Source organism: Gymnogyps californianus, chromosome Z (genome assembly GCF_018139145.2).
Source record: "Gymnogyps californianus isolate 813 chromosome Z, ASM1813914v2, whole genome shotgun sequence".
Lineage (NCBI taxonomy): Eukaryota > Metazoa > Chordata > Aves > Accipitriformes > Cathartidae > Gymnogyps > Gymnogyps californianus.
Window position 1 is genome coordinate 49,438,196 of NC_059500.1, and position 26,137 is coordinate 49,464,332.

The 26,137-nt window shown below is 36.4% G+C and overlaps 1 protein-coding gene across 1 annotated transcript in view; it reads right to left on the reverse strand.

The window, feature by feature from the left end:
* CCDC171 (coiled-coil domain containing 171) overlaps positions 1-26,137 on the reverse strand; it is a 151,859-nt gene that overhangs the window by 49,198 nt on the left and 76,524 nt on the right. Inside the window, exons 20-21 of the mRNA XM_050913494.1 lie at positions 9,703-9,848; positions 6,590-6,644 (exon numbers count right to left, since the gene is read on the reverse strand). Of these exons, the coding sequence (XP_050769451.1) occupies positions 6,590-6,644; positions 9,703-9,848 (201 nt within the window). The remainder of the gene's footprint in view (positions 1-6,589; positions 6,645-9,702; positions 9,849-26,137) is intronic.

Genomic DNA, 26,137 nt, shown 5'->3' on the forward strand with positions numbered 1-26,137 from the left:
GTGGTTTTTAAAAGAACATTAATTACTGCATAACAGCATTTGTGTAAGGAAACATGTACCTCATAAAACTGTTGGTTTGGGTATGCTTGGCTTTTTTTTTTTTTCTTAAAGACTAGTCAAGATTCTGGAAATTGATTTTCAGAGTAGAATACCATCCCAGGCTTATCTGTAAGTTTAATTCAAGTTTTCTCATATTACTACACACACAAACTACACACTCTGTTGAATAAGATGTTAATTTGATCCAGAGTTGTTTTTTGCAAACATTGACCACTGCACCGAAGCTTCGCTGTAGTTGGAGGATGTGCACTATAATACATCCCCTATGAATGGATTTCAGTGACCTTGGGCTGAAAATGAACCTATGTCTAGAGAAAATAAGAGTTAACGTATTCAGTAATTCCACAATTCTCCAAACAAGGATTTTTCCTTACTGAAGGCAAACTACACAAAAGTATCCAGCCTTTAAAAAAAAAAAAACAAAAGACAAAGGAGACAAATGCACCCTGAAATTAGTTATTTAGGTATGTCTAAACTGAAAACAGTTAAGCACACGGACATGACATTCGGCAATGTCTTATCTTTAGTTTGTCAAGGTTTTTAAATCCCTCTTGAGCTGGAGTACCATTTTTAGCTTGGCTAGGTCAGAATGACACTGAACAATATGAGTGATGACACACTAGACAGCTATATGGACAGAGTTGTCATCAGCAAGCCAGCTGTGCTAACACCTGTATGTCCTGCACAACTGATCTTTAGGAACAAGGATCAAGAAAGTCAGATTACTAAGGGGGGAAACAAAAGTCATTCATAAAACATTGGAATGAAGAGGTGCTAATTCGAGATGGAGGAGAAAAAGCAATCTTTTTACTGCATTTTTTTCTTACCACGGAGAAGTAATAGCTTGTTTCCTACTATAAACTTCTTACAGCAGTCATTTAGAATTTTAATATTCTAATTGGGGCTTCTTTGTGATTTTATTGCATGTACACATACCCACTGTTTCAATAGGCTTGTGATAAGGCCGGTTTAGAACAGCCAAGGACCACAGCGATGAGTAGACCCTGAGCACACCCACACAAGCAGGCTTCACTCTGTTAATGTGTCTAAACACACAGAAGAACCAGCTCCAGGAGTGACATTAGGATAGGGAAAAATTTTAAAGTTCAGATCCCTAGAACAAGAGCTTTTAAATCATTACTGAGATAACGAAATTATATGATAGACTATAGATCCCAGTTAACTCATAGAAATGTGGCTGATCAGTACACCTAAAAGCATCAGGTCACATCTATTGAAGTCTGACTGTGGCAGCTAACTTAAGCCTCATAACTGTTCTGTTTTTTCAAGGCCTGATCAATTTGTGGTCTTCTTGCTGAAACTAACAATTAACGCCACTTACATTGAGTGTTTTTACTGATGTAGTCACTTGTATATGGACTTAAACCTATTGTAAATGAATTTCTTACAGGCTGTAAAACAACCATCATAAGGAAATGCATTTTATTGCTATGGACCACATCAGAAACAGCAATCTAATGCTACAACATTACTAATTCTCAAGTCTTCAATGGTCTCACCCCATCTCCAACTGCCTCTTTGTCCTGTATTAAAAACGTTATTAAATCGGATAATTTTTCTTTTGTATTTTACAAGTATACAACAGGATGGATCATACAGTGTTCAGATTTTTTTCAGCTGAGAGAACTGTGGGGCCCAAATCTCATGCATAGCCAGTTTAGGGACATTTCAGAGAAGACAACAGGGGTGGAAGGGGAGCAGCAGTGAAGTAACGAAACACAATGGTGGAAGGATTTCAAGGCACGACCATTGACGGGTCTGCGTGGAAGCTGTTCTGCCAGCTGACATATGAACCTTTCAATCAGCAGACGTGAAGTGCATGACAGCAGTGGATGAAAAAGAATTTTTCTGACAAAGTGGCAAAAGGAAAGGAGCATGCTGGATAGGTGCTTTGATCCCTGAACTGTCCCAAAATGTCAGAATGAGTGGGTTGCTAACCGGTATTGGGAAAAATTTTGGGGGGGGGGGGAGCTTTTTTTTGTTTTTTTAGTAACTCACTATCACAGCTCATCAGCCTCACAGCGTAGTGGGTAACAGTCTAAGCTTGTGAAGACATGGTATTTTATTAACCTGTTAAAATGGCCAAATCCTAAGCAGCCAGGGCTGGGACAGGCTGAAAACTCTGCCAGCCCATAAAGCCTGTCAAGACTTTAATAGTTAAGAGTACAAGGGGAAACAGAAACAATTTTCTGTCTCTGTACAGGCTGACTCACTGGGATGACTTCCCACGGTGGCGTTTTGCACAGGCAGTTTAGAGAACATGGATTTAGGGAGGCTGAAGAAGAGGCAGTTACAGCACTGCACCAGGTGTAGGTGCCCAGGCGCTGGCAGCAGGGGCTGCAGAGCAGCCTCTGTGAGGAGCAACCGGGGCTGCACCATGCTGGACACAGCCGGTTCCAGCCAGCTCCAACAGACCCACCGCAGGGCGCAGCTGAGCCCCTCAGCCAAAGTGGTGGCCCCTCTGTGAAAATGTATTTAAGGAAGGGCAAAAACCACCACACAGGCTGAGGAGGAGGGAAGAAAAAGAGTGGTGTTCACAGGGCTGTTTCTCAAAGTCAGAGAAGAAGCCGGCGGGGGGCTGGGGGGGGGGAGAGTGCTTGAGGCACTGGATCAGCTATCTCCCTGCAGCCCATGGAGAGGGCTGGAGCCCATGTCCACACTGTAGCTCATGGAGGACCCCAAGCTGGAGCAGGTGGATAGTTCCTGAAAGAACTGAAGTCCATGGAGAGCCCACACTGGAGCAGGTATTCCTGAAGGACTGCAGCCCGTTTGGAGCCCACACTGGAGCAGGGAAACAGCATGAGGAGGAAGGAGTGGCAGAGAGGACTTGTTATGGACTGACTGCAATCCCCTGCCCCTCATCCCCTCAGGGCATGGGCAGAGGAGTGAGGAGTGAAGTCGAGCCTAAAAGCCAGGATGCTGATTTTTTTGTCTCTGTTTCTCACTAGCCAAATCTATTTTAATAAATCAATTAAATAATTTCCCCAAGTCAACTCTGTTCTACCTGTGACAGTAACTAGTAAGCAATCTCCCTGTCAACACACAAGCAACGCACTCAACGCACAAGCTTTCTCATCCTATTTTGTCCCCTGTCCTGTTGAGGGGGAGTGAGAGAGCAGCTGGGTGGGCGTCTGGCTGCTGGCCAAGGCTAACCCACCACAAGCACTCAAACTGAGAAGCAATATGAAGGGAAGGCTGAAGATTTTAGCAGAGAGAGTGTAAAATGATTTCTTCCACTGATGGTATTACCATAACTAATAAGTCATTAATTACACATGTTAAAGAATCTAGTTGTATAAAATGAACAGATTCAATGTCTCTTACTCTGTTTATACAAACACGATATTAAGAAGTACAGAAGAAATTAATAATGAAATACAGTTTATCAACAAGTATAACAAGGGTATAACAAAAATAACTTCTCAACATATTTTTGAGAGGAAAGTGTTTCAAGAAATCATTTATTTTTCATACATAAAAAAAGGACTACAGATGGGTTTTAAAACAAGACATTTACTTAAATGCTTTTTCTCTTGATGAGAAGACTTTTTATGAAAACTCTTTATGTTTGAACCTCAAGCAGATGGAATTTCTTCTAAGAACTCTTCCAGTAAAAATTTATTTCTGTTACCATTTTGCATCTTACATTGGGCTTTTTTTTTTTTAAAAAAAGGAATTGGTCAAGTCATGGACACAAGTTCTCTAAGTAGCCAATGTTTAAACCTGTTCTACTTTGCTAAGTTTTCAGTTTAAGGCTATCTAATAGATTCTAGGGAAGAAAAAAAAAAAAAAACCCTGCATCTTTTTTCCAAACCTAGATTTTAAAAAAATTCAGCTATTACCTTTTGGTCATCTTTAATATTATCAGAATAAAACTGAACCAAAATAAAATCTTCTTGAGGTCCTTTGTTTGCCCTTGGTGGTTTTTTTTTTTTTAATTTGGTAGAACATTCACTTTGCACTTTGATATTTGTCTTCAATATTTAGATGGTATAAAACCAAGAAAGATCGCTTAATTTTAATGGTATCAGGAACTCCTGTGCAAATAATCCAGCTCCAGGAGTCAAATGAAGATAGCTAATGAGACAAGACGCAGGATAAGACAAAAAATAATCTTCTAAAGAATATTGTGCAGGTTATGAAGGATATGGAACTAGCTGCTAAAAATATTTTCTCTCTTAGCATAGCACATGCTCAAGTTCTTCAACATTTACGCTTCATAAATATTCATGATGATTTGAAAAGGTGGCTCTGAAATGTTCTTAAAGGAATCATTCTGGGCACAAGCATGCCCAAGCACTTGTTGACAAAGCCAAATGTATGATACTAGATTTTCCATCCAGTCACAGGGGGGGCAGTAAGTGTTGTAAATGATACCCTGTCTAGAGCTGTATTAGAAGCATGCACAGCGATTGTGTCCATCAGCTCTACTTCTTCTTGCTTTGTTTGCTGAATGTTACACCCAAGTATATCCAAAGGCAGATGATCTAGTACCTACATTGCTGCCTTCTGGAATTCTTGTAGTGATAGAGTACAGAAAAGAATGACGTCGCTTTAATGGACATCAGTGTATACCATCTTATCCCGAGTCTAACTAAGATTACTAAGGATGTCTGTAAAAACCCTCTGAGCTCTACAGGCAAAAATTTAGCATTATGCATTGATAACACAGATCCTGCAAGTGATGCAGTGGAATTTTGTGGATATTTGCTCATGAATACATCAACGTAAAATACCACAATGTTCAATTTCAAACTCCCATAAATATATCGGCAGCTTCTAGTAATACTTGTTCAACTCCATATGATTCTGAACTTTATCCATTTTCTTTGGATTCCTTTTTTGAAAACAAAAGCAGTTCCCAGAATTTCTATGGGGGAAAAGACAGGCTTGTGGTTCCTTTACTAGTATTTCATCTACTTCATCATGTTCTGATTTTTCACTGTGTGAGAAAACCTTTAAGAACAACAGTGTAAACTTGAGGGTTTACACATAAGCCATGTTCATTAATGTTAGATAATTAGCTACCATTATGATGTAGGGTGTACATTTCAGATATTTCCCAAACAAAGATCAATAATTTCCCTTTGTTCTTCTAGGAGAAATGATATGTCAAATTATGAATGATTTACAATCAATTCTTTTTAGTTCCTGCTGAAAGGAGCATCCTGACATTTCTAATTCTTATGTTTTCCTCATTCTTTAGGTTGACAAACCAGAAAGGATAAATTACTCTGCTACTCAATAATAAGCTATTTGGGCCTAACAACTATGTACATCAAGAACTAAGAAGCAGATGTAGTAACTAAAATTCTCAAAGAAAGATGGCAGTTTCTCAATCCATTCACTGCATCAGGAAAATCAGTACTAAGCATGTGACCTTCCCTATAACCTTTCCCCAAACATTTCAATCCTTGTGCATATACAGCACTGCTTTCTAAATCAAAATGTCAACTTGCAATCCAGAACCATAAATTCTCAAGGCCAAGGACATTACACGTACATGTTACTGTAAAAAGACAGCACTTTCTGCATTACATGGATTTCCCAAGCTTAAAAGAAGCCAGTGTGAAGATGATGGGGACACAAAGGAAGACATTACCTAACAGCACAGTTTGCTGCAGCAAAACACACAATTCAGGTACTGTCACTTTTTGTGAATATTAAAGGAAAGAGAAACTTGAAAAAGGTATCTGAAAACTAAATTAACAGCAGTTTTGGTGGATGCAGAAACTAAAATAAGGAATAGATGCCCATGTTGCTGGGAATTCAAGATGTGATAAGGGAAATGAACACTCCAAGGTAATAAAAACACTTCTTTTGCTCTGTGTTGCTCTGGACTAAAAACAGTTATAAAACAATCAGCCACTAGAGCTACAGTTAAAAACAGCCCTTTCTCCCAAATAATTAATATATACAGCTTTGTTGGACCTTCAAAGAATACTGTACCAGGGCAAAATAGTACAAGTCAAAGAGACAACTTAAGATTATTACTCAATTTAAAAAAGGTTTTTAAAAAAATATCATTAAAGTTTTTGGTTACAGGTTAATACTTACTGTCTTTTCCTTATTTTATTTATCATGTATCAAAGATTAAAGTAGCATGCACAAAGCCAAATGCCTTATGGCCACCACGTATCTGACCTCACCAAATGACCTTCGCCTTACTCAGTAGAGAGAGTTAACTCAGCAGCAATTACGAATTGTTTGGATGATCAATAGTCTTCACTTGGTAACCAGAAATAGTGCTAAGTGATTGAGGGAAGGAAGGTGAATTTTGTAATAAGTTTTATATTAAAAATAAGAAGTCCATGTACTACAAAATTGTATTTTATTTCACTAAATGTGAATAATTTTTGGAGATGAAAGAAGTTGAAGGTGGAAACCTAAACTCTAAGGGAAGGAAGTTGCTTTACAACAACTTCTACTCCTTCCCTGAGAATAAGCAGCTGTAAAACCTCAATGTGTTTGGAAATACAAATGCAGAGGGAACACTTCAAATTCTTACCTTGCGAAGAGTGGCTTCCACAGATTTCATATGACTAATAATCAATTCTTTGTCTCTATTACAAAAGAAAAAAAAAGAGTAGTTAATAGAACTGAAGCTCCACTGATGTAGAAATTCATCTTCTGCTACTTTATAACCATCATGTCTTTAGAAATAATTGTTGATAACTCAAACTGTTATGTTTGTATCTCTCCTTTCTATATCTCCAATGCAAACCCTAAAAAATAGTTCATGGACCACTATTTGGCATGTTTCCATATGAAAGATGCTTTTGTTGTGGATAAGCAATTAAACTAGCTGTATTTATAGGCATATCAACGAACAACCATCGTGTTCTTGGAGAAGAAATCTGCAGTCTTGGATAAAAAGGGCATGTTGAATGGAGTCCAGGCTCTAGCAGGAAGAGATTACATTCTCGTACTGGAAAACACTGACAAATTCTATGTTTTTCATCAACTATATGGGCCTAACAACTATGTACTTATATGCGTATAACTCTTCCTCTCTTCTCTAAAACTGAACATTCCACTGGTCCTTTTCCAAAAGAAGTCCAGTCAAGGATCCTATCCTTACAAAACAGAAGTTTGGAGAATGAAATACTACTTTCATGCCTTTTTGTAGATTAGCGCTTCAGTAAGAAAGACAGCTTTGATCAGTTATGCTGCCTAGAAATACCTTGGTCTCATCTGATGCATTGACAGAAATAGAATTAAAGCTGCATAATACCATATGACTAAGGAGAACAGGACAGCATGACCAACAAAACACCACAGGAAATCAAATGGAATCTATGCCAGAAAAGCTGATACACCTTAATATTCCAGGACTGTCTTTCACCTTGCCAGCTACGTGAATTTTTTGTTTGAGCTCTTACAGTTCCTAAACCAGACGTCAAAACCATGGCGTTCTTCCGCCTGGAATGACCACTGCTTCCTCATTTCTTGATTCATACTATCCTAACAGCAAATACAGGAAGGTGGCCAGAAAAGTAGGATTGGCTTTTACACTCCTAGTAAAGCTATCACATAGATTTTTCTCTTTTCAGGATCCTGCCTTTCTTCGGACTAGATTGACAGGGACATGCTGTTCACCTTCTCTGCTGGCCTCATTTATGTAGCAACTGCTATTTGTTTGGGTGAAGTCAGTTCTGGAGAGCCAGTTCAACACTATTAATTTCTAAGTTACTTACTGACATAGAAGTCAGTCTGTTCCTCACGTATTCTCAGGTGGTCATCATAAAAAGGAAAGTTCCTTTAGATGGAATTTTGGACCCAGGTTAACAGGTGGTCCCCACATTCTTATTTTTGTGAACAGAAAGCCCTCTGACTATGGTTGATTCATTATCTTAAATAACATCTTAAAATAAAAGTCTGGTAATATTTGTTTATAGCACCTAGGAAAAAAGTTTAAAAAATAGATCTATTGCACCCCTACCTGCCAGGATCCACATTTCACTCAATCTTTATTTCATCTATTCATCAACTCCTACAGGTGTAAGGGAAATCGGAACTGGATCATAGAACTACTCTTTAGGATTATTATCCAGAAATGTAGTTCAGGCATGAGGAATGCTTTACATCATCTTTTACACAATAGCTGGGGTGAGGGTCTGACAGAGAGTTTCTATCTAGCAGAGAAATGACCAAAAGGCTACTAAATTTCTGTCAAGTTCACTGCTATCAGACACTCTTATTAATACTGCTTCCTACTCTGGAGGAAAGTGGAACAGAACTGCTGGCCACCACTGCAAGAAAATAAAGATAGCCATTCTCAGAATGAGCCAGCCATCTTGCTGTCCTTTAAAGCTGCACAAAAGATTAGGAAAGAACTTGAATGACACCCATGCATTGCTTACAATCACTCAGGTTATGGAAGAGATATTAAAATAAGATTTTCTGGACAAAAGTAAAGTCTATTTCATCTACTTTGCTTATATGTTCCAAAGGGGAAAAAAGACATTTGTTATGAAGAGTTGCTAGAACAATAAATGGTATGGGTTTTTTCTTTGTCAATATTCAACTGCTATATACAGAAATAAAACCCATTTTAAAACCACTTCACATTAAAATAACCTTTTCTGAATACAAAAAGGGCCACAGGGAATGATCTTTACTAGAGTGCGTAAAATAGGTTGGGGCAGGGTGAAAAGGGGCAAGCTTACCAGAACAAATCCTTCTTCAGGTCACACCTGCTTTAATACACTCATACTAAATAACATTTGTCATTTTAATTAGCTTGTTAAACATTTCACTGATAACTATATTAATTACATTATTTCACTTGTGAATAACACCCTTAAAGCTTCTAAGCTATTGTTCTTCAGAGGTCAAATGTATCCCAGGTATAATGAGAAATATTAATTTTAAATTAAACTTTTTTAAAATCTTAACCATGGACCAGCAATATTCAAAGTACATACTACAATAAGAGTAACAGATAACAGAAGCTGCAAAGATTTATCTTTTTATCTGACTATATGAATGTAAGAGGTTAGTAATAATCTCATTCAAGTCAATGGAACACCTTTTGACTAGCAATCCTTTCAAGACTGGTCCCTGAACATTTCCTTCCACTCTCCAGGTTATGGTATAAAAAGGCATGGGTTTTATGTCTAAATCCAAAACTCTCTGAAATCAGCTAAAAGATCTATCCTGTTCCACAGATAAGACTAGGTCCAAAATGAGTTTCAGCCCCTTTGGCAGCTATGACCTGTCACCTAGCTGACGCTTCTGTATTATAAATAAACTGTATCTCCCTATAAAAAGATAACGTGGAAATAGAGAAAACAAGCAATCATTTCTTAAATAAATAGAGCGTTAGGGATCTGCCAAAGAGAAGTTGTCAAATCAGTAAGATAACGGGCAACCAAAAACGTCCATGCTATTTCAGGACCCAGTATTTGGAGCACTACTATGGGATAACTACAGAAAACATACCATCCAGTATCTTGAACTAACAGTTTTCTTTTTAGAACACTATCACTGAATTTCAAAGAGAGACAGATGTACTTTTGTTTTCTAGCATTACATTAGCCAGGGCTAAAACCCTGTGCATGAAAGTAAGAATTGATCTTTTGTCCGTTTTAAGTGATCTCCCAAGGTCCCAGCGCTCACTTCGCTGCCATGCAGAGGGCACTCTCTGCATCATGGATGCTCTCTTTCAGTCGACGCTTGTCCTGCTCCAGCTGGGTAAGAAGTCTATTGAGCTGACGCAGAGATTGATCTTTTCTTCTCAGCTCCATCTTTGCCTTGGAGAGTCTCTGCAAGCAGACAGAAAGCACAGTTACTTGTCAGCCCAAATAATTAACTTCAATTTATGCCATAGGCTATTAAACAAAGTGGAAAACAGACTGACTGTGAAGTAGATTTGGACCATTACATACTAAGGTTTTATGACTTCTCTAGCAGAAACATTACTAACACAGAACCCCCTGGTTTTTAGAATACTGCCTATGTACAAATATGTTTTATAAAATAAAGTGATTTGTTGATCAAACAGGTACATATACCATGCTACAGGTACTATATTTACAAGTACCAAATCTAAACACAGTGGAAATAATCAAGAGTACAGCATTAAAGAGAACATAATATTCTCAAAACTTAATTTAAAATTAACATTAAAGAAAAGAATTCACAAGAAAGAAAGGGAATAAACAAAGTAGCATTTATTTAAATATTCTGCACTCTTCAGAAATTTCAGGATTAAAAAAATAAGAATCTAATATTCTCTCTTAGTGCAATAAGTACAGTTTTGCTGCAATTCTTGCTAAGTATAAATCACTATTTTATGGTGCTTTCACTATTTTAACATTAGTTTTCCAATATGCAAAATAGTACATGTATTTTTTTAACGTTTCTCTCCGGCTTAGAATTAACACAATATGCTTTAAATCAATTCAGATTAATCCAATAGATGACAAATAGCACACAGAACTAATTAATACAGAACCTGGCTAGCTGCTACTCCTTTCTGCTGGGATAAATCAATACTTTTATAGACTGGAGTATTAATAATGTGATTTCATAGTTTGCTAAATGTTACATTTTGCTTACAGCTGTTAATTGCTTTTTTAGAAAGAAATTATAATAGGTGGCTATAAACATTCTTTTACAATATGCAAATTCCCTGACAGATTCTAAACCAATACAGAAGGATAGCGAAGGCTGCACAGTTGCAAGACTGAGCTCTTGCACCTTGTTTTCAAAATTTATGGATATGTTTTCTGCTTAAGTTCTAAGAATGCTCTGCATAATCTGTACTCAGGAGTACTTGACCTGGACTGTGGAACATGGAGAATATGTATTATGCTGTGGACATGTACTAAGAATAGTACATACAAAAGGCTGATAAAAATTTGGAGGGCACTGAAAACTCAACTAATCTGAAAAAGCTTCAGACCTAGCCAAGCGTCAAAGGCACTTCAAAAAACAATATGCTGAAGAAAATGTCTATAAAATAACAAAATACAGTATAAAACTGCACAATCCTGCAAAATAAACTGAAATCTGTGGAATGGCATAAGTTTTCTTCAAACATTTCTCAAGACAAAAAAGTAACCAGTTATTTCAACAGTGTATTTGGAAGGTACAGCACCACTACCTGAACTCCCTGTTCAGCAATTTACAAAATCCAGGCTGAGATTAATCACTGCTGTAAGAAAAAAAACAATCAGTAGTTTATTTAAGAAACTCTAAACCCCAGAAATGTTAATATTAGTCTTGCTCAAATTACTGCCGGTTGAATAACTCTATTCTGCCTTTTACGTCATTATTTTTTATGAAGAATGCTATTTTTCACCTAAGAAAAAACAAACACACAGATCTCATTCTTCCACTGTATTATTAGCATAAAGATATCCAAAACTGGAAGCGTTGCTTTCAGAAATTCCACCCTAATGCCACCGGCAGCTATCAAAGCTCTGTCTGAACAGCTGTGAGTTGTCAACAATTTGTGAATTGTCAGATTTTCAGAAAAATTATTTCCAAGAAACCAGATGTGGACTAGCAAGGATAAAAGGAGCCATCTTTAATTTAAGAACAAAGAACATTACCTTCTTCTCTTTATTGTGTTTACTGTTTGTTTGTTTTAGGCTAATTCAGCATTGAGGAAACAGCTCTGAAAACCGAGCTGAATCCCCCCCATCCACCCATATTCCCTCTTTTGACAAACAAAATTTATTGAACAGAGAACAATGTCTCTGGTGCCAATGCTTTGTGCACCCCACTTTCCCATCTGATTGAAAAATCTGTTTTTATGATGCAGTCACAGGACTGAGCTCTGGCCAATGTAGAATAGATAATTCTGCTAATATTTTGATGCAAGCAACTTTTGATGCAGAGGCTGCTGGAACAGAGTCTGGCTCCAAGATTCTAGTGATCTAAAGGAGTGAAGAAAGACAGGATAATAGGAACATTATGCATATTCATTTCATTTTTATTAGATAGCCATCCTTCTACAGGGGCTGAAGAGTTGCCTGCTCCCGCATAAAGCTTTCATCACTGACCACAAATGGTGAAGCGACCCACTAGGTGTCAAAATCTTCTGGGAGCTGCTAACTAATCCTGCTAACCAACTGCAAGCACAGGCCTATTAATGAGGCAGTAACAGGGATGAAAGCATTAAGCCTAACTCTTTGAGAGGCATGGCCAGCAATCCACACTAGCTGGTGACGAAGCAATACAGAAATGATTAAACCAAATATCTCACTGAACAGCCACTTTATTATACTCAAAACTTTCACCATTATTTACAGAACTCTCCAAAGGATTCAGACTTTACCTATCAATAATATTGCAATATCTAAGCAAAATGTAAACTGATTTTAGCTCTCTAAAAGCAGTTTCAGCATTCACTTGAAGTTTCTTGCTACTGTGGGTTAAAGTTAAGCCTTGGAAATTGCTCAAATACAGTGTGGAGTATTCTAAAGTAATGGCTACTAAGCCTCTCTTTTTTTCCTTCTTCAGATTGATCTAATTAAAACCCTTGATAAACTTTATGGACTCTAATATTTCCAGCTGAGTGACTGAAACCAAGAGGGTGTGCCTCAAGGCAGCAAGGCAACAATGATAAGCAGCAGGTTAGCCACTAATTTCTCAGCCAGGGTAGATTGTGAAAGTGTGATGTTCTGATATCCAAGAAAGTGTTCAGGAGAGAATAGGATAAATCAAGTTTAATAACTCTGCTCCTAATTGTTCCCTCAATGCTCCACTCTAATTACTTGGAGAACTCTCCTGACTGTCACCTGATATTAAGTTGTTGGAGGCTGAGTGTGGAGCAGTGAGATAATCAATAAACATTTAGTGGGGAGAAGAATGAAGATCCCGTTAAGCAGTGGGAACCTGCAGCACCCAAAGCCCTTCTGCTCATGAGAAAACCTATGGGAGAGCCATAGTGATTGCAAAGCAATAATCCAAAGCACTGTTTTTAGGCCTTGAGGCCTTTAGGCAACAGTACATTTGAGAAAAAAAGGTTAACACGGTCACCCTAATTACAGCCCATTTTCACATTCTTCATATATAAGCGAAGACAAGCCAATTAGGTAGAAAGGAAGATAAGGGAAGTTTTATTTGTATACTAATTAAACCCCTGATGAAATTAAAGGAAAAACATACAGCTCTGTAATTGTGTCTGAGAAAGGTCACTTCAGGTTCAGTTATCAGAAAAGCACAGCCTTGAGATATTTCACTTAATCCACAATATAGCCCTTATTTTGCCCCCCAGGTCTTAGTATTTACAAAAATAAGAAAATTTCAAAACCTGATAATGCATTTATCTTGAAATGTTTTCTGTGGACAATTACAATTGTTAGAAAGTTGAGGCTAAATATGATAAGAAGAATGAAGGTTTTAAAAACCTACTATGTCTGCACATAGTTCTGTGAAGATGCTGAGCTTTCACTTTCAAGCACAAGTGATTCTGAACCAACTCAGAAGCCAAACTCCAATTTATTGACGTTCTGTAAAATGCCAGTTATCTGTTTAGTTCAGATGTTTAGGCATTCACATGCTAATTCAGACATCACTGCACTCCTTCCTTTACAGTCCACCAAAAGCTCATAGATCAGTTAAGTTTTCATCAGAATCCTTAGAAGGAGTTCCCTTTAGAGATATTTTAGATTTAGGCTTTTTTTTCCCCCATAAACTGAGCATGAAAAACCATTTGTTGGAGAAAACAGCAAGCAACTGATAGCACTAAAGAAAAATCTCATTGGATGTCTGTTGGCTGGGTCCTTCCACAAATAATTTTAACAAGCTTAGGCTTTGCAGTGAGAAATCTCTTTCTTCAAAACCAGTTACAAAAATAAATCAAAGTTTAACATTTTCATTCTTTACACACAAAAAAGCACTCTATTCAAAAGATAACAGATGGACAATCATTCTAGACAAACAATGACAGTCACACAGTTTAAATTCATGCAAAGCATGTGTGACACATTTACACTGAGAGCATGTTTTCCAAGATCAACTAAAGCTACATTAAACTGCTTACTAAATTAGATTTAAATTACACAGACACGATACAACACTACAAGATATGCAAATATACTGCAGCATGTGTATTATGAACTAATTTGTGAAATTAAAGATTTTGTCTTCAGGATGAAGTTTTATATGTATATTTTCCATTTAGGTGCAAAATATTACTTTTTAAAAGATCTGTACACTGAATACATCCTAAAACCTGTCCTACACACATTACTTATACAGTTCCACAACGAAAAAAAGAATACAAAGTTTAGCCAGCATCCATTCCTCCACCAGCTGAAACACACTTCCCATTATCCCTGTTGGCAAATATAATCTTCAGGATGGTCTCTGAGTGCCCCTCAAAAGACAGTCTACAGATAACCTAGAGAAGTCTTGCATCTTCAAAAGGTCCAAATCCAAAAGGTACAAGAAGTTACATTAATATTTAATGTCAAATGTATTTTTAGTGTGCATGACTGCAATGCAAACCGAATTACATTAGCTCAAACTATACAGCTGAATTTCCACAGGATGTTTTCTGAAAAGAATTCTTACTTATCAAGAACAACTCAAAATGAAACTTCTTCTATGAAAACAGGAGATTAAAAATCTCAGAGAAAAAAGTTCTGTGGCAAAGAAAAACTCGTAACTGAGACTTCTCATCGATACATAAGAAAAAAAATAGAACATCTAAGACATACATTTAGATCTATGTCAACAAATAAGATGGATTTACACTTCTGAACTGCAAACCACACTGCAGTATCAACATACTATATCTGGATTCACTGTGTGTTTCATAGTGGCTGCAGAAGCGTCTTAAAAGTTTGAAATCAACTCCATGTGGCTGTTCTGCTCTTGCAAAGCAGAGCTAACCTGAGGCTGACCACCCATGACATCCCTTCAATAACAAATGCTGTCACATGCCCTTTAGACTTCTCTAGGAAAAGAAATATGAGTACTGAAAAGGACATTTGAATGAGCTGTATCTACTTTGCAGAAAAAGCAGTGATTTTTTTAACCTCTTTGCTACCAGACCCTCATCCTGACAGCAGCAATCTTTTCATATGCTGGCATTCTGAGAAAGGACATACCTGATGACTCTTCTCTGAAGCATGTGATGTAGCATGGAAGCAGTTAAACATAGCTTACAGATCACAGTGTATCTAACAAGGTGCAAAATGGCTCTTTATGTCTTTGAAAATGCCCTGTGTAATGAGGTCACAGAGCACCAGTGGGTCTACTAAGCAAAACAGTAATGCCAACCAGCACAATGATTTTAATAAATAACCAACAAAACACTGGTGAATGAAGGGATACTTGCAGACATATTTCACATTTCTGACACAATGCCAAATACAATTGTTTGTGATTGTTTTATATAAGAAACCCTCATAATATTGGAGCACAAACTATGCTAACAGCAGAAAGCTTTAGCCAAAACAGTATCATAAAAAAGTAAAGCAATCATCTAAAGACAATTGTAAGTTAAATGATGGTGCAGGTAGCTTAAAAAGCAGCTGTGATATACAGTTACTCTACAAGATCCAGAAACTAAGTATTAAGAAACATTTCAATGAAAATTTATTTGAGAGTCACTCAATGGACTGAATGGGGAAAATACATACGTTTTCATCTTGCAAGAGATTTTTCTTACAAAAGTAATTTGAAATTGTAGGCGCTCACATCGGGAAAGCGAATGGCATTACCTATGTCTAGACAACAGTCCACTTACTGACTGAAGCATAGCTCTCAGACATCCAAGCAAGTTTAGGTACCACAAGCATTTTACCTGCAGTGGTTCAGGCTGGATTACAGTGCCTCAAAGACTTAAAGCTAGGTTTAGTATCTCTGTGCTACAATGCAGACTTATTTCTCAAGAGAAAATCTACTCTCATCAACTAGAAAGGAACGCATTTTTCAATTGCATTAGCTCAAAATGTTTAACAAAGGATGACTGAAAATGCTTTATGAAGTCAGTGAACTGTGTATGTTTTAAAGTTATTGTGAATTAAAAGAGCTTATTAATTTAAACACAGTAGCTATTCCTGAATAATTCCACATAATAACACTGCTTCCAGAAGAGCCATCCTATGTTCACGTCACACAGCTTCAAAGTAAGTAAAACTAAACAAAACTTCGGAATTTCTTATATGAAATAATCACAAAATATAAACTGCCAACACATAGGCTAGATCCTCATGGACTGTTAGTATTAGCAAACAAAAGCATTGGTGTTAAAATGTGTTAACTAGGTACACTGCTGCATTTGAAGTGAAATAGAAGTTGAAAAAGTTGAGGGACGCCCTTTTGAATACCAAGATGCACTGGGCCTTCCAGACATACACTAATCCAATCAGAGATAATAATTAAGCCCTACTTTTAAACAATGTTTTCGAAAATGTTAAAGAACATATAAAATTTATGCACATGATAATCTAGAAATTTTTATCATCTTCTGAGCTAAGTGAATTATGTTAGTGTTACTGGAAAGCTGCAGAGAAGGATTATACCACCTTAATGGAACAAAGACAATTTTAGAAAAGCTCATGCTTTATCACTGTGAGTTTTAAGTGTATTAGAAAAACCCTTGATGTTAAGTGAGTACAAATTTTTTGAATCACATGCGTGGTGGCATGAGTAATGATCATTCACTCCTCATTCACCTCTGACATGCTACCTCAGGACTGATGTTTCTTTTTCTCCCTAGAAAAGTAAATTCCTCTCCCACCACAATACCTAATCCTGTGCAACTGCAGGCTAGACAAGATCCAGCCCTATAGGAGTAGCAGCTTTTCTGTGCTTTGCCAGTGTCATGCCTTTAAATCAGTTACTTAACTGCCACAGAAAAGAAGTAATCCTATTTTTTTCACTGTTACACTTTTTACCCTGATAGACCCCCAGCCTTACAGTTGTTACAGTTCCAAGATTTCAAAAACATGGTTTATACCTGGTACTGCAAAAGAAGACTTTTCATAACTCTCTCATGTACCTGTATATAAGTGAGGCACCTAACTTTACAGGGAAACTCTGATGCTGCTCTGTAACACTGCTCTCTGCTATACACAAGTACCTGCAATACTGTTGCTTAATTTTGCTATACAGTATCTTATTGTGCATATTAGCACACAATGTTAATGTGTGCTAAGATAAAAAGATACAAACAGCACTTAGACTTTATCTTTACTATGGTTTACAAGTGCTACTCTATCACATATACATACACAGAAATATTTAGCTGGATACCTATGATGACACAACATACTGCACCAGTTTCTTACATTTCATTATAGGTGAATGGGCTGGTTTTGACTGGGATAGAGTTAATTTTTTCCATAGTAGCTGGTATGGGGCTATGTTTTGGATTTGTGCCGGAAACAGTCTTGATAATACAGAGATGTTTTAGTTATTGCTGAGCAGTGCTTACACAGAGTCAAGGCCTTTCCTGCTTCTCACACCACCCCACCAGCGAGTAGGCTGGGGGTGCACAAGAAGTTGGGAGGAGACACAGCTGGGACAGCTGACCCCAACTGACCAAAGGCATATTCCATACCGTATGATGTCATGCTCAGCATGTAAAGCTGGGGGAAGAAGAAGGAATGGCGAGACGTTTCGAGTGATGGCATTTGTCTTCCCAAGTAACCGTTACACATGATGGAGCCCTGCTTTCCTGGAGATGGCTGAACACCTGCCTATGGATGGGAAGTGGTGAATGAATTCCTTGTTTTGCTTTGCTTGCGTGTGCGGCTTTTGCTTTCCCTATTAAACTGTCTTTATCTCAACCCACGAGTTTTCTCACTGTTACCCTTCCGATTCTCTTCCCCATCCCACCAGGGGGAGTGAGCAAGCGGCTGTGTGGTGCTTAGTTGCCAGCTGGGGTTAAACCACGACAGTGAACTGGGCTCAAACCATCTGTCTCTGATCATGTCCTACTGGTCTTAATGATCTTGCATTACCAGTGACATTTCTAAGCCCAGGAACAGACTATTTTAATATATAAAAATATTCTTCCATTGGATCTGCATCACTCAATTTGTTTGGAATATTTCTAAATTGTCACAGTTAGTTACGATAATGCAGGAAGAAGGAGAAACAACAGCAATAAAATTATTAACAATGACAATGAAATGTTACCTACAAATTAAATAACCACCATTTCATTCCCATTGTTTATTTAAAAATGCAGACAATTTGAAGTCAGTGGGAATCTGGACACAGACTAAAAAGTCATCAGGGACAGGTTAAATCACACAGCATTCTGCTTCAGAACTAAATTTAAGAAACAAGTATTATGGTACACTGGCTATGTGTCTTCACTTCAGACACTGGTTCAAAAAATGGGAATCCTAAGAATCTTTAGAATAGTTTCAAGAAATTTTCTAAATAGAACTTAAGGTTCAGTTCTGAGTAAGAAAATATACTGTCCATGACTTGAATATACTGGTGGTCCCAGTTAAGTTGTTCTAGTGCTGCAGGTCATTCTGCAGCAGCTTCTTGGAAGAGGTTGCTGCACAGTGTGAGCCATCACATTAAGCAGTTACGGACAATGCCAAGTATGTCAATTTATGCCACCTAAAGTTTCGATCTTGCTTCAGCAAGCATTTTTCATTTTCTTTAATTAATGAATTGGACAACTTTTTTTTTAACGTGGCGCTACCATTAATGTGGGCTTTGGCATATTTATCACTTTATACAGTTTACATTCAAACACTGTGTTCTCCTTCAGAAGAGTTCTGACCAAACCGTACATTTGTATTCAGGTATATGTGTTTCCACAGACAGCTCCAAATGCTGTTTAGTGTATGCATACTTTATTTTAATATTACACCAGCCACATCCTGCTGCATGAAGTATCTGCAGGGGGAAAACACACATACATGATTCTCTTTTCCCTTTTACTCTTTAAACCTCAATAAAATAAGAATGAATTGATAAATATGTAATTTCATACTAAAAGGTCTATTCTTTTATACAGGTCATCCCTATCCGTCCCTTCATTAAAAACTGGAGAGTAGTCTTCTTAGCAGAAAGAATAGATACAGTAAAACAAAATTTAACTAATACAAAAGGCAACTTCTAAATCATTCTGTTGAAAAAGCACCAAAGATACATTACATCCCAATATTCAGCAAGGAGATCAAAGTGCTATAAAGGCATATTGACTGGGTGTCTCCCTTCCCTCTGGATATGCTTTGTGTCATACCAAGTGCCAACCAAGAGCACAAACTTTAAACAAGGAATACGTTTTTCTGAGCATGGCACACACAGACTCTGAAGCAGACACGGTAAACAGTGACAGCGATAAATCACTGCAACTGTTGAATTGAATTATTATTCGTATTTTTCACTTTTGGTATGTTTCCCAAGTATAAGATAAAATAGCACCATGATGGTAGAAAACTTGGAAATTATCTGCTTCACTCACCTATAGAAGCAACAGTAATAAATATGCCTTATCAAACACATTGGGTGATACCACACAACCAATTATTTTAGTAAATTATCATTAACTTTTTTTTTTAAGAACACTTATTTCTTCATTCTCACACCTGAGAAATTTTCTTGTACAACAGCGAAGCACTATTCGTAAATAAAATCTTGGGACTGTTACTTAGAATTGAGAATCCTAAATTCATAATTTTTAAATCACTTGATTACTTATTGTATAGTCCACAGACAAAAAACAAACAAACAAAAAAAACAATTAAGGTGGGTTTACTTTAGTTAGAAAGTTTTTAAAATTTTTTTAAAAGTCCTTCTAACTGAAGCAGTAAAAAGATTCATGTAGCAACAAGAACTTCAGTGGGTTTTTCATAAATACATATTGTAAAAGTCAACAAAAAAATTTAGACAACATAAAAAAATAATTTCTGTTTTGCATTTGTTACCCTGCTACAATCTTGAAGAGCTTCCATGCTTTTCATGATTAAAAGAAGATAGCATAGCTATAGATTTTGGAAGCTCGAAGTGGTACAAATTTTGAAAAAACTTGCCCTTGAAAATCATCAAATACCTAATGAAAATAGAGTGTCAAATTAAACTAAAAAACCAAATTACATGAAAGATAGGCATGGCTGCTGTCATTGTATGTAGCGAAGAAAGGGGACCGAGCTGCAAAGGAATGCATCTCTTCCTTTAGCCTTAGATACATACTTAATTATATTCCAATGGCTTAATTGTATTCCAATAATTGAGAGTTGTATATAACTGTATAATAATTGTATTTGAGAGTTAGTTAGTTATGGTTTCACAAGAAGATATAAAGATCTTTACGAAGTTAGCTTCACACAAATAGAAAGGGAGATCATGGGAAAACCTGACTAAGGTGAAAAAATTATGGGGCCCTAGAGATATCCTAGATAAACAGCAGCAAGAAGCAAATCTATGTATATCTTGTATATCAAGAACCTGCATAGCAGAAAGTCCTACACATTGATATCTAAACTACTAGGAAAAATAGGGTTTAGAACATTTCTTTAAAAACATCACATGCTGTTTTAAAGATCTATTGATCCCCTCTGCACATCTCAAGGTAACAAAGTTACTTTGTAGTTGACCCAATAATATAACTAAGATCTCCCAGGCACTGGATTTACCAAGAAGCCTTTCTGTATTTTTGAGTGTAAACTGAAACACAGTTGAAGGTCTTGAAATAACAGGGGTAAACGGTATGTAAGTACATACGCTTAATAACCACACACTGTAATTACACAATAATCCCATTTTTCTTCCAAATTACATGTCAATAAATCTTTCTCACTGCACTATAAATTCCAAGGTCATGGACAGAGGTGTTTATTAGTATAATTACAATGCAGCAATAAAACCATTAAGCTTTTAGATCCCGATATTGTTCCATTTATTCTCCCCTCCCCACAAGGGAGGCAAATAGTTCCAACAAATGGAATACCGAGAAAATCTTGGAAGTTACTTTTAAAAGAAGACTATAAAAATGCTCTGGTTCATGCAATTACTTCGTTAAAGTTTTCCTTTTTCTTTATTTAATCTTTGACAGAATGTCAGAATTTTTTTTTTAATAGCACAGTGCAGCAAACAGACTCAAGATAAAAAGTATTCTCTGAAATAGGCAACGTTACTACAGTGTAAAGATATAACTAAAGCATTCTAGATTTCACTGGGTGCCAGTCATTAATATATTAGACCAAAAAATCCAAGGTCTTAGCCATCTGTTGAGAAGTAACTTGCAGTCCAAATTATTGACTCTCATTTCCACATTAGTTTCATTATTCCTGGGCACAATTCTACCTGTCTTGGGGTAGAAGGTTACTTGCCTTCCCCTGCAAACTACCAGAAGGGCACTTAAGTGCATGATTAGTAAAATGACTGTTGAAATCAGACTACTGAATCAGACTAGCATGATTAAACTTATTCCGTAATTTTCTATAGAAGGGAAAACCTATTCTTACTTGGAAATTAACTCCTGCTCATAATTAGCTTTCAAAGACTAACTAAAGTGATGTTATGTAATCATGACTTATTCCAGTGTTCTCCCTCAGTGCCTAAATTACACCCAAATTGTTGTAATGGTGAGAACATCTTCCTCAGTTATCTTAAACTCTTTGATAAGTTAAAAATAAAACATGAATTTTTCTAACATAGGAATGTCTTTTCTTATTAGATAAATAATGTTTACACCTGACTAGATTGAACATAAATGTAATAAACTGACAATTCCTTTCGCTCTTCTCTCAATGTAAAGTAGAAGCAATTTTGGAGATTATTTTATTATTTTCTTACTCTACAAAGATAGTAAAGAATTTGCCTGACAAAAACAGCCTGAATAATACTCCTACTACTAACCAATAAAATATTTTGTAGTACAATAATTTAAAAAACAACAAAAAACGTTCACCTGGTATGCTTATGTGTTCAAATTCCAATGTAAAACCTTAACATTGCTCAAATTACAATGAACTATTACTAATATTCAACTTGCAAAACTGGACAAAACAGGAACTGCAGAGGAATGAAACAGCAACACAATGGTAACACCAATATCCTTTCAAAATAACAGCTTCTAATTAAATTATGTTTGTGTGACTTACACTGCAAAATTTTGAATTGTATTGAACTTCATGTTAGTGCAAACACACAACTAGTTCATAACCACAAATTTTAACTTTATTCTTTCTCCTGTTCTGCTCATTACTTACATATTTTCCGGAAAGCCTGATTCAGAAAAGTTAAGGTAGACCTTCAACAACTTGGTTGCTAGTTGCTTGGTTGCTTCATTGATGACTATGGAGCAAATACAATACTTTTCTACAGTCCATGTACTGACCTGTCCCCCCAGACTACTCATGCTCATACTGATGAATGTTCTAGGCACAGAACAAAGGAAATACACAGACCTAACAACCTAGCTGGAAATAAGTTAGTTCAGCGAGGAAGCGCAGGGATCAGTATTCCTAATGATGTGATCTCTAAAGTGGAAAAAGAACAGGGCAACCCTTGGACCCTGAATCTTAGAGGCTAACTAGAGAAGCAAAGCAAGGAGAGCTGTGCATCACAACATAAAGAGCTGCTTTCAAAGTGCTAAACAGAATAGAGTACAATTATTTATCTCCAAGAGAAGATTTAATGCATAAGTTTGTGATTTGAAAATAATAAGATAATAATAAAGTAGATAGTAAGACAATAAACCAAAACAAACTTCATGGACAAACCACAGAAGGGAGGAATTTAAGGTGAAATTTAGATATCTGAAGTGCAGACTGAGTAACAGAATGCAGACTTCATCACAGTCATCTTCTCTTTCCTTCTGTGAAGAGAAGCTCTCAGGTCCATCCACAACAGGATGCTTTCTATGTGTCTCTCCTATTATGTAAAGATAGCAGCTGCTAGAATGAAGTCTGGGAAGACTATCCCTTCCCATATACCTAAATTCCATGTACAATGCATTGCAATCTTTAAACAAGAAAGCACAAAGGACCAGCTCCAGGGCAAGTCTTAGTTGACTTAACTCTTTGAAGACTTTCTATCTAAGAAGTTACCAGTAGTGGAAGTTATGTAACAGAGGAGGAGAATGAGCAGGCTTACTTATTTTACAAATAGTGTTAACACAAACTGAAATACATGACAAAACTGTTTAACCTGTAATTTATTGTAATAAGAAAACATATGACCTTTTTTGACTAAGACTAGGGAAGACGGCAATGCTAATCCATTCTTACCTACTTTATATATTATTTAGGTGTTCAGAACATAGAGAGTATGGAAACTAAAAAAACCCATTTATTAATGAATTATGAATTTTAGTTTCTAACCTATTCAGAGGGGAGCTTGCTTCTCTTTAACATGCTAAACTTGATTAAAACAAATTCTCTGTTAAGTTAGATGCTAATGGTAATCAGCTATACTTCTTTCTTTAAAGAACAGCCTTTAATTTAACCAGGCAATGCATAAAAATGCTATTTCTTGACAAAGTGACAAGTTTTGGGGAATCAACAGTATCCCTCAAGTGCACCCAAATCCTAACAGTCTTTCCAGCCTAAGATGTCAGAAAGTGTAAAAAAAAAAACCAAATCCAAAACCTGTTTCTGTTCTTATAGTGACTGTGATCTTTGCTGTTCTAGCATGAGAAGCTAGAGATTTGAGCTTTGAGAAGCATGAAAATCACTTAGGCTTCATATAAGTGAGGCCTTTTAACCTTTCTGTAAGTTAGAATACTGTATCATTTGCAGAAATAGCCAACTATAAAACTGACTTGCAAAGTGTGCCCAATGGTATTAATAAAAGAAATTGTATAAATAATTGAAATTATTTTTCAGGGAAAATATGTGGCTATAAATATATGAAGAGCAAAAGCAACAAAAAGCAGCAAATTGTGTACCACCACCACCTGAAATCCACACCAAGAACAGAGAGCATGCTCAGGGAAAACATCCACTTCTAACAAACCTAGAAATCCCAGTCTCCATCAGAATCTAATTAATTCGGATGTGTCTGTTTAGCAAAGGATACTACACTTTCTGAACGCAGAATATGCATATAATGATTTAAATGAAACAGCTAGTGAAACAGACACTCCAAACCTTCCCATCAGAAAACATTTTTCTGTGAGTATTATCAAAGCACTTGGATGAGATTCTTTTCTCACTTATGCTGTCATAAATAAATGGCCGCTTCACTAAACTCAACAGAGTAAACAAACCCAAAATTTAGGGTATCTTCTTCTAAAACATGTATTGAGGACTATGTTGAGGCAGATCAGTAGCAAGTTACATGATTTAACATATATTGCACTTGAAATGCACACAGTTATTCATTAACAATTTATAGAACATGCTCCATAAATTAAACCTTAAAAAGATATTGTTTTTATTACAGGTACTAACATACCTAAAAGGAAGTAAATATACACACAGTGCCTGCCAATAGGAAGAAAAAGTACTTTACTGGAATTAAGACATGCTTGTATAAGGAGTAAAAATTATGTCTGCTGTAGATGCCTGTTTAGCATTTGTGTAAAAGTTTCTCTTCAAAGACAGGGGAATCAGAGCTACTGATTTACCTCATCTAATAAAAAAAGTGGTGTAAAAGAGTTGCTTAGTTCCAACTGACCTTGAATGTAATTGGCTACCTTGGATGTCTCTATGGTATATGCCATTAAGAAGATAAAAATATACAGGATTAAAATCTGAACCGATAAAGCTAAGAAATTAAGTATTACTCCTTTAATAAGCCTACTTTACGAAAGTACGTGAATACCAAAATATCTCCTTACTGATTGCTGTTGAAGTGTGAATAAGTTTAAAAATAAGTTATCAAAAGTAAAACTATCTAATATTTTATTTTTCCTCTTCTTACCTGTTTAAAAACTATGAATAAAGAATTCAAAGCAAGTTTTTTTACTCCATGACACTTGACTCCATCTGAAATCACTTGTACACCACCACATTCTCCCATCTTTTATATGTACTTAGTCTAGACTGATAGATTATTTTGTACCTTAAGATGAAGATGGAGGCGTATTTTTTCTATTATATTTTTTCAGTGCAACAGTGCTTTCCTTCCATACTTCTGTACTATTTAAGAGTTTAAAAGCTTATGCAATTCTAAGAACACTGTTTTACAAGGTCAGGGTTGATTATTGCAGAGATGAGATTGTTCCACTGTACTGCAAAACAAGAGCTACAAAAAAAAACCATTTTAAGTCACAAAAACCAATTATCCAAGAGAAAAAAGTCTGTCAGTTAAAACGCCAGGGCAAAGGCAGAGACCATTTCTGCCTGTCATGAATAAAGCCATGAATAAAGTGGGATTGTGGTAAACTGTGGGAGAAAAAAAGCTTATGAAAGACTTTTTCTTAAATTTTAAAAACCCAAACATGTAGAGCTCAAAATAAAAAAAAAAATCCTTTTACCCCTTGGTATCAAAGTAGTTTGTGTTAGACTGCTACTTGAATTTAGGAAGTACTTATTCAGCACAGGTTTGGAACTGTAAAAAACAATGATAAAAACTGAAGGCGAGATGATGATTTAGGAAGCATACATTATGAAATCATACAAGCATGATAAAAAAATCAAGAAACACTAGATCATGAACATGTGTTGCCATGCTACCTCAACTGATCTTGTTTCCTTCCTTGATACAGTCACAGATACAGGCCGTTACAACCACAATGCAATTTTGTGCTAACTATTGTAGTAAACATCATGAAGGAATTGAGATACAACAATCAACCTTCTGGTATTTAAACAGAAGTTTAGGGACAGTACACAGCAACAAGTCTACAACTTAAATTTGGCTCAAAACTCCTCCATGGAAAGGACTGAGAATTATAGAGTAATACATTTAGAAAACCAAATCAGTGTAACTGTAAGTGGTAAGTTTCAGCTCTAAGGCTTATTTTGTCAACTTTCTTAGCCTCCATCCTATCACAACAGCTATATTATTACATGGTATTGTATCTTTAAAGCTTTCAGCTATAATCAAGCATTTTACACTAAATCAAGTTGTTCCAGTAGCAAACAACTGCTAGGGGGCTGCAGAATTAGGATGCATTTTAGGATCACTGCTGTCTCAAAAAATTTTTATCTAGCCTTTAATTAATAAA